The sequence below is a fragment of the Xiphophorus maculatus genome, chromosome 4 (genome assembly GCF_002775205.1).
Source record: "Xiphophorus maculatus strain JP 163 A chromosome 4, X_maculatus-5.0-male, whole genome shotgun sequence".
Classification (NCBI taxonomy): domain Eukaryota; kingdom Metazoa; phylum Chordata; class Actinopteri; order Cyprinodontiformes; family Poeciliidae; genus Xiphophorus; species Xiphophorus maculatus.
In genome coordinates, this window is record NC_036446.1 from 29,837,776 (window position 1) to 29,847,927 (window position 10,152).

Genomic DNA, 10,152 nt, shown 5'->3' on the forward strand with positions numbered 1-10,152 from the left:
AGTGGGATTCGGGCGGATTTAAAGACACAAAGGCAGCGCTCAAATGCCCATCTAAACAAACTTGCCCTGTGAAAACACTCAGGAACATGTGGAGTGCTCAAAGGCCGACCAAACTCTGTGAAAACACATTAGATAATAACTCAGCTGGCCAACTGTCTCTCCTATAACCTCAGACTACACAAAACCCAAACCTCCAGAAAATGCTACTGTAGCCGGTACTGTAGCTGGGCAATTTACCAACTTCAACATCAAAACACCAGAAGATGAAAGTGCTGTCAACCACCTTTAATTATGCAGATGATGGCATTATAAAGAGCACCTCCCAGATGTTCAGCTGTTGATTACAATCAATTAAAAGGTAAATACTTAGATAAAATTCATTAGAAACACAACAATCGTTGGTCAAACTGCAGGAAAAGAACATAAAGAAAATCTTGATGAAACAGAAATTATGTGGACGGGAGTCCATAAGGGAGCTTTTAGACCCGTTGCATGTTTGACGGAAAGCTGACAACCGATAATGACTATGGCCCTCCAGTTTCTCAAGACAAAGCTATTCCCAGAAGAGAACACACACACACACACACACCCATACATGTGCCCGCAGACACCTGAACCTGACAGCCCAGTGGTTTCTACTGCTGTTGGTGACATTTCAGGATTGGAAAAGACTAGAACCAGTAGTTATCCATTCAAATCAGTGTATTTTGTAGCCGGTTTGTCATCCCCCACACATTATCATTAACCTTGGTGGTGCGTTTTTTTTGTTTGTTTTTTTTACATGAGAAATATACACCGACAGTAAAATAAATACTGTCAGTACAGAACAAGATTTTCACTAAATGCAATGCTTTAAAAAAAAAAAGTTAACAAAAAACACCTGAAGTTTCTTGTTTGAAGGGAGATAATGACAATTTTCATAACTTTAATGGGTAAAAATCTGTTTAAGTTCCTGTTTGAATCTTTCTTTAATCCATGTGGTATCTGTGTTCATTTACTGCTGGTAAGTTTCCCCAAGACCTTTAAAAATGACACCTATCCATTCTAGCCTGACCTGGTATTTAATTTCATGCAGAGCTCCCCAAATAACTAGAACATTTTTGCTGAAGTGATACAAAATTTAGGAAGAAACATTTAAAGGGGAAAATTAATTAAGAACACGAGGAAAGAGGGAGAAACAACCAGCTTGGTTGGGCTGCCTTATGTAGCGTCACCAGAGGCACTTCAGCTGTGGGGGGTGGATTTTATCTTGATTGAATACTAATTTTCATTAAAATTTCACAACGGATTGAAAAAAAAGGATAACAGTGTATCATTTAACATGTGACAAGCAATGTCGAAAGTGAGGTTGGTTGATTTCAGAGAACTGAATGGACGGTAAGCTTTAAAACGCGTCCAAACTGTGGGGAACACGTCAAAATACAAGCTAGTCTTAAAACTCCCTGACATGTTTTTATCTAATGGAAAGCAAACACCTCACTTAAAAACCTGAAGCCAAAATGGACGAGTTTAAGGAAACAAAGTCCGCAGCTGAGATGGTTTTATTCCAAAATATATATACATGTAGAAATAAACTCGTGCGTTTGTTGAAAAACTAAACTCACCTTTCTGAAATGTTTTCCGTCTCCTCCGCTGTCGTCAATGCCGTTCGGTAAAAGAGTGTCCGTCATTCTGAGGGCCCGGTTAAAACGAAGCAAAACCGAACCAAAAAGATAAAAAAGGAGTAGCACTAAAGGCGAGCTGAATAAGAAAGCAGCGCGCTGCTGTGCAACAGGTGAGTTTCGTCTGTCCTCAGTGTTCCCGTTGCTCTGTCCTCACTCCACCCAGCAGAGCAGTTTTCCAGCAAGAACAGCAGACTCCGCCCAAAATACTGGAGCGGGATGAGAAACCGGAGGATAAAGGAGGAAAAGGTCACCGGAAGTCACCTGTTTCCTTCAGAAGACGTACGCCACATTACAGTAACGCGGTAAGAGAAAGCGTCGCAAAACTAGCATTAATCCACAGACGGTGTTACTAGCGCAAAATTGCCGTGCATGTTTATTTGGCTCGAGCAATATAATAGAATAGCAGACCTAACTTTTAAAGTAATGGTTAAACTTTCAAATAAAAAATAAAATAATCATATTACGAACAGATAACACTAAAACTCTGTTTACATCATGTCCGCTTTCCTAGAAACGCTGTTAACAAACTTGTTTTTCCAATTACCTACGAACTAATTCAACAATGCTGTGAATGAGTTAGCCTTCATCTGTCTTACTTTGTTTTGCAGCTTTTAAAACCCCGTGGAATATCTAAACCTGGTGGAAATTATTCCACGTGGGACGACTTCTTTCTCTCTCGGAATTCTGTCTTTAAATTAAATGTTGTAATTCACAAATTGTTCAAAGAGTTGTTGTAGATGGTGATGGCTGTGATCAGCTCCTGTAGAGGTCTGTGTTACAGCAACTTTGACAAAACCTCTGACTGGAGACACTGAGTTGAATAAAAGTTTCATAAAGAGGATGTTTAGTGTTGTCCATAATCTTCTTGATTTTATGACAAGTACCTAATCTCAGGATTCTGACTCTTTTTTTTCTGCTCTTCCATTCACCTTTACAATCAATGTGTAATTCAATACACCTCTCCTATGTAAATAAAAATCACTTAAATTCTACCTCTCGTCCAGCAAAACTTACATTTCTGTCATTGAAGCTGGTTGCTAGCAGGTACCCATCTCCATTAAAGTCAGATTTGTTTGTTTCAGTGGCCCTATCTATTCTGTAGTTTTGAAACGGTTCTGTTTGTGAAAGCAGAACCACATGTTGTATGATGGATGTCTGGCTTTGTTCCTTGCGACAATTCATTTGGTGACAGTTGGACTGGATCCATGACTGCCCTTAAAGATGTTTTAGCAGCATTCCCTTTTCATGACATCCTGGGAACTAGAATAGCCTTTTGTGCTTTGTGTCTTTCCGGTTTTACCGGGTGAAAGGCATGTTGCTGTTCTGCTCGTGTAGCTATTAATGTCATGGGAGGATTATTGTCAACAACGGAGTTGAAGCTAGGGCAACAGGGTGTTGCTGGGGCTGTAAACTAGGCTAAAACAGGTTTTGTCTGAGTGCTTTCTCCACGTGTAAGATGCGTGGGGTTTAAATCAAAAACTGTAACATCTATATAGCAGTAAAAAGTTAATTGAAACTCATTAGCGGTTGGGCAGAGGACGCATTATTTAACTTTAATTTATGAAGGAACTGGAAGGATGATATAATAACTCAGATTTTCCTTTCTTGTTTGCTGTTTTGATGATTGGGGTGGAATATGTTCCCAGTTCGTTTAATATCCAGTGAGTGTAAAGGTGATTGAAATGCAGTTCATATCATCATCTTTATATTTACCCAAAAAAAGGAGACTTGTTCTCTTTATGCAACACATTTATTTAGTCTAGAACTGAATCCATGACGCAGCATTGGTCTAATGCGCCTATCTTTTGTAATGCTCAAATTTGACCACTAGATGGAGATAGAAGTCTAGATTTCATTTCATTTTACTCACCTGTTTATACGGCCTTTCTCATTCAAAATGTTTATTAGTCCACTGTCCCAAAGTCACTGAAGATTTTACATTATGTTGATACATTTACTGTCTACAAGTAGCATTTGTACTGAAAAATAAAGCTTCCTAGTACAATGACTCACCATTACACTGCTCCATGATTCAGAATGCTTGATGACTTGTTAAAGGAGGACTCAAAATAGTTCTTTCGGTATTGATTTCTTAAGCAAATAAGTAATGAAATGGAAAAACTTTTAACTTTGAAACTCCTGACATAAGGAGGTATAAAAGCTTTAACTTTCAAAGGTTCTGCTGGAACTGTAAATGTTGGCGGATGGCACGGTTTCATTAAGACACACTGCAAAAACCAAATGTAACCAAATACCTGAACTTCTTACAACAACAATAAAATTATCTCTCACAAGTCATAAATGTAAAAAGAAATGTGTTCCAGTACCTGACCTGTCTCTTGGCAGAGTTGCTGCATGAATTGTTATTTCATCAAAGATGTAAGGGTTGCCAATGTCTTAGTTAGATTGAACAGTATTGTTAATCAACAATTTGGAGAATGGAGTTTGTGTTCACAAATACATAGATGCTCACTCTGTAACTACCATATCAGCGCTATCATGTTTTGAAAGGGCAGATGACGCAAAATGAGGGTGTTTCTTCTAGCACCTGTGATTTAGGGCTCAGTGGCCGAAGTGTAATCACAGTAATCCATTGGGTGTTAAAGAGATGCAGCCATGTTTTTAGCACAGTATGTTGGACAGGCAAAGCCCTAAATTTAACCAACCCCCCCTCTCATCTCCCTTCACAAACTCCTTGACTCTTAGTACCTTAATTTCAAAGACGTCTGTTCAAAACACATATTTGTTACCCCATATGGAGGTGCAGTGAACTAGGGTGGCTTGGCCTTCACACTCATTTCCTTTCTCCTCACAACGTAGCACAAAGCTGATTGTGAGCAAACTGCTTCCCGTCTGTTTTTGTAAAGGCAGAAGGGGCACAGCGACGAACAACGGCCACTGACGTTCAACCCCTGGTCCAGCAGGAAGTGCTGTGGGGTTGCTACGCAGCTCTGCTCCCGAACCACAAGAACTCTGGGTTGCCTGTTAACAAACGATGCGTGATGTGGGTAGTATGGCAGACTATTCGACCAGGCACTCCAGAAGCTCTAGAGTAAGAATAGATCAAGGGTGGGATGAACGCGAGATTGAGACAGAGTGATAGTTTGTTCCTGGCAGAAAAGTGTTGTTAGGTTCATGGCCTTTTCCTTCCTCTCTTGTTCTCAATTTCCTTGTCCTTACTTTTTGTTTTTCTTAACAACTCCTTCCCTCTTGTCCTTCTCGCTCACTTTTTATCTCTAGGATCTTACCATTGTTGTTAATTTTTTTATGCTAAGTAAAGGGTTTCATTCAATGAACATTAGTAAGGCATGTTTGTCATAGTTGGCGAGTTCTTTAGCAGTGGATTCTGACAGATTACCACAAGGACTTCTTAACAGAGATCTACATACCTTCTCTGTTCTTCATGCTCTTCCATCTTTAGAAGTTGCTGGGTCAAATCTCTTGCCTCCACTTTAGATTTTCCCAGCATCCCCCCTGTTTCACACTAACCCCTCTGCATAACCCAGGGACGGGCAACTCCAGGCCTCGAGGGCCGGTCTCCTGCAACTTTTAGATGTATCTCTACTTCCACACACCTGAGTCAAATAATGAGGTCATTAGCAGGACTCTGGAGAACCTGACTGCACTTAGGAGGTGATTCAGCTGTTGGATTCAAGTGTGTTGGACCAGCAAGACATCTAAGAGTTGCAGGACACCGGCCCTCGAGGACCAGGATTGCCCACCCCTGGCATAACCCTTACTCCATCCATGGACATTGTCCCTGGCCTTCCTGTTTCCTCCTCCTTTATCCTCAAACCACTCAACCTGACCTGTCTTTCCTGACATTCATTTTTATTCCTCTCTATGTTGGCCACTGTCAATGAAAATCTTAACACACACTGTCATTTTGTTATCGCCACTGTCTCCGCTGCCATCCTCTAAGCCTTTTTTCCTCACTCTTGCAGATATCTTCCTGTTCCAGAGCACTCCTTATACTCTTCTCCATCGACTCCACCTTGTCTGTACTTTCTTCTTCGCCTGCCTTTGTACCGCTCAGTGGTTTGGACTGTTGAATTAAGCTTCTCCGCTTTCAATACCTGTACTCTACGAGTCATTCTACGACTCAGTTTTTTTTGTTGGAGACAGGAACACTATCTTGCTACAGCGTTCCAGTCTGAACATAGTCTGGAACTCAACAGGCTATTGATGACTGATTCTATAAATCATAATTTGAGATGCCTCACATGATCCGTTTTTTCTTTTACTCTTTTTCATGTCAATCTCTTTTCCTCTTCACTACTCTCTTGCTTCTTTTTCCCTTCCATATATCCTGTGATCTATCATCATCATCTATGTACAACTACATCACTTCTGCCACCACAGTGTTTCTGCTATTTTCCTGCTTCATCGCCTCCTCTTCCTCATCCTATCCTGCAATCACACTGAAGTTAGTGTTTCAGCTTGTCTTCCCGTTGCCAACAAAGCATCTCCTCTCTTTGTCGGGGCCTCACGTTGGAGAGGGAGGCTGGCCTCCAAGTTCATTGTGCATTCGTTGGCGTTTGCCTGCCACAACTTAATGACTCAACTCCCTAAACTAGCGTGTGTGTATGTGGGTGTGTGAGAAAAATAAGTGAGGCTCCGAAGGAGACGGAGATTCTTTAAAAACTGCAACATGTAGAAAATGTTCCTTCATTATCAGATCTGCAGAAGCATTAGCTCATACATCGCAGAAATCTTAAAAATATCCAAATTTTCCAATCTCTGAAGTCTATCTCTTTAAATTCAAAATATTCCTCAAGTAAAAGTGAGAAGTGCAGTAAAACTACTCCTATAAGTTTTTTTTTCTTCAAAATGTTACTCAAGTAAATGTAACTTAGACGTCACATTACAATAAATAAAAACAAATGTTTTCCATCATCCATGAGAAACACAATGGTAATATTAAAAAAAAAATCACAGATACTATATTAAATTTTAAAAAACATAATATACTAAACAGCCTGTCATCTGCATCCAGCAGCATTATTCAACTTCCTCGGCTTGTTGTTGGCTTCATGTTGGCTCGCTGCCATGACTCTTACACACACTGGGATCTTAACACTCATGTTGCATTTAAGGGCGCCTTGGAAAAAACATGTTATGACATGTGAACAGTGGCCTAAACTGTTGCAACAGCTGGAAGCTGGAAGATAGAGGAAGTGTGGGAACCCCGTTAAATCAAAATAGGAGTAAAAGTAAAAGAAATAAAACCCAAATAAAATAAACAGACATTCTTTAAGGTTAATCTTTGCTGTGAGAGTGTAGCACACCACAAACTGTACAGGGGCTCATGCCAACCATCTATTTTGTTGATCCAGCTCTTACTGTCAGTCTTCTGTCACATGTCTACCGCATCAAAAGGTTAACATTTTTGGCCATTCGTCATTGCAAACTTGCTATTTTGAAAGAAAACCTCAGATTCTCGATCTGATTTAGGTCTGTATTGTGTCTGCGCCACTCTAAGGCATGACTGTGCTTTGACCCGGCCCGTTCCACTGTAGCTCAGACCGTATCTCAAGGGTCATCATCATCCTTGTGGAATATAAACCTCTATAGTCACAAGTCTTATGCAACCTCTTAACGTTTAATCTCCTAACATTTCCCCATCAACTCTAAACAACTTCTATGTCTCTTTCTAAGAAGAGCATCCCACAGCATGATTCCATCACCACCGTGTTTCACCATGGGAGATTTTTGCCACACAGGAAAAGAGGTTACATTTTGCTGTCATCCCAGAGTCATGTCTCCTCTGTTGCTTGAGGCCTATTTTTATATAGGTTTCTCTTCTGTTAAGGCCACGTTTGTTGTTGTGTTGACCTTTTCCTCCACTTGAACGGCGGTTCTCTGCAGATTCTCCAGACTTCCCCACAGTCCTTTTGGTTGCTTCTCTGATCATTGCTTTCCTTGTCCACCCTGTCGGTTTAGGTGGGCAGGTTTGTTTTTGTGCCGTACTTTTACCGCTGCCAGATGATTAACTGAACAGTGCTCAGTGCAAACATTAGATACTGTGTATTTAGAATAAAAGCTGCGCTGCTAATGGTTTGGTAGACTGGGTTGTCTGATACTTGGCATACTGCAGTAGCTTAGGGATCTGTTCAGAGAGATCTCCTGGATCAGAAACCCAGATAAATATTCCCCATTGTGGCCCCATTAAGCTGTTGTCACGCTTTCTGTGTTAAGCTAATTGTAAACAAGACTTGTCAGTGCATTAGGGTAGGTAATGACATAAAATATGAGGTGTTCCCTGTGGCAACTTGACATGCAGCCACAGGAAAGAATTACTCCTGGTCACTTGACAGAAGGCGGCTCCATTAGAGTGCCTCTCTTGTTTTCTAATTGAGGATGCTTTCAATCTGTCACTTCACTGGCTACTGGCCAGCAGAGACGTTTCAAGTAGAATGGATCTTGCTTAACATTTTTGTTTGCATTTTGAATGCAATGTTAGACGTAATTAAGGGGGGGAGAAAAAACAGCTTTAACTGCATAACTACTCTGTTTAGCAAGACACAAAAGGCTTAATTCCTCCAGGCCATTTCTCACATACCTTAAAAAAGCAGATTAATGAATCTGAATTGATGTAGCTGTTAAAAGTTGCACCAATAATCCATGCCATAAGCCTCTGTTGTATTTGTTGGATTTATTTGAAATGATCAAAGTTGAATTTAGATTGATTTTCCCTTTTCCTCTCACGTCTTCTGTATTTTCAGAAGGTAAAATGGAGTCTGATGCTAAATACATTGGCAAATTTAAAAAATGGAATATTCTTTTAGTCATCAATCCGATACATAGAACTAAAACATTTTATTTATTTATTGGAGAGTCAAAAAATAGCGACCATAAATAATTTGCTCCACTAACAGATAAATAGAAGCCAATCGTTTATCAGAATTACAGTTTTTCTGGTTCATTAAAACAAAGCTGAGATAAAAGTGTGATAATATCACAGCTCTAACCTGATCTGGTCTGTACAGTATATAGTTAATGTTCTACATTTCTGCCGTGACTTCTTCCAGCTCCCTCGTTCGAGCTTCAAAACTAGGTTGAGCCAGTTATTTTCTGCCTCACAACTGACCTAAATACCTAAATGCTTTCAGTGGTAAACTGAGAAAAATACGGCCACTAAGCAGCTGTGTGAAAACCAAACTTATTGCTTTTTCTTCTTTTTTTTTGGTTTGTCTGTTAGCAATTTTTGTCACACAAGTACAGATGATATTTCCTGTGGTTGACAAATATGCTTCAGCTAGTCAGTTGCATTAAAGTCGAGATATGTTGCATCCTGGATTTCTCCTCGTAATGAATGAAGAGGAACATCTTCTTCTTGCTGTAGGTTTAAATGTCCCGCCACAGCTGCTTCCACAGCATTAGTGCTCTACATACTTGACCTGTTTTCCTGGCTGCACCATTGACCTTTGGGAGATACTTCCAGTACTGTAAAAACCTAGTTGCCTGCTTAAAGACTTTTTGTAGCATGTAAAAGTTGTACATTTTTAAATATTTTGTAGGCAGAATCAGAGTAAATAAAAAAACGTCTTGTTTTTTTAATTTAATTTATTAAGGGTAAATATGTATCCAAATCAATCTGGTTCTGTGTGAAAACATAATTCCCACTTGAGCCCAATAACTGGTTGTACCACCCTTAGCAATAAGAACTGATATTAAGTGTGTGCGATAACTGGCAATAAGTCTTTAACATCACTGTAAAAATTGTAACCCACTCTTCTTTGCAGAATTGTTTTAAATCAGGCACATTGTTGGATTTCTAAGCATTACAGACTGTTTAAGATCATTTCAAGGTGTTTCCATTAAATTCAAGGACACGCTTTGTATGTCCTTGAAAACTTTTGTTTATTTTAGCAGTTTGAATGTGAACTTGCTGGTGGGCTGGCTTGGATACCTTATTTTTTTTCCTTTTCACAAATGAAATCTTCGTTGTAAAAGTGCTTTTTGTTTGGTGGCAGTGTTACAGCGCCACCGATTGGCATGGCATACCAACTACAACGTTTTCAGTGGAATCCCGCAGCCTGTTGTGTGGACACCACATTCTTTCTTAATCGCTTACAGAAATGTACCGTGTTTGTCTACGTGTCGTAGTTACAATGTGACAAAATGCGGAACATTTTGAGGGGTGCAAATGCTTTTGTGAAGCTCATAATATTATTTGTCACTAATTTGTAATGTGCTCGTCAGTGTTTTGGTTCAGAGTTGTTCCATACTGCTCCTGTTCAGTTTCTATGTAAGCTGATGTGCTTCAGTTTGGAATTTCTTATAATGACGGCATCAAAAGTGTATTTCCAAGTGACCATTAGGCAGAACTTTGTATCAAAAAATTTACACTGTACTCCTCAAATCTTCAGTCATCTTGAAACCTGAAGTTTTTCCTTCACATCTCTAAAACCTCAAGCAAACGGCTTCAAAATCTACTCTGAAAAAGGGAAATAGTTGGTCCAACTTAAATAAATAGCTTCATTTG

General features: G+C 39.7%; 1 protein-coding gene across 2 annotated transcripts in view; it reads right to left on the reverse strand.

Moving 5' to 3' along the window:
• Positions 1–1,845, reverse strand: part of rhpn2 (rhophilin Rho GTPase binding protein 2) — a 31,203-nt gene extending 29,358 nt beyond the window's left edge. Inside the window, exon 1 of one of the 2 annotated variants that reach the window (XM_023332306.1) lies at positions 1,605–1,845. In XM_023332306.1, coding sequence (XP_023188074.1) covers positions 1,605–1,670 — 66 coding nt within the window. In that variant the 5' untranslated portion in view covers positions 1,671–1,845. The remainder of the gene's footprint in view (positions 1–1,604) is intronic. The other variant, XM_005802524.2, reaches the window with a different exon arrangement.
• Positions 1,846–10,152: the final 8,307 nt, after the last annotated feature.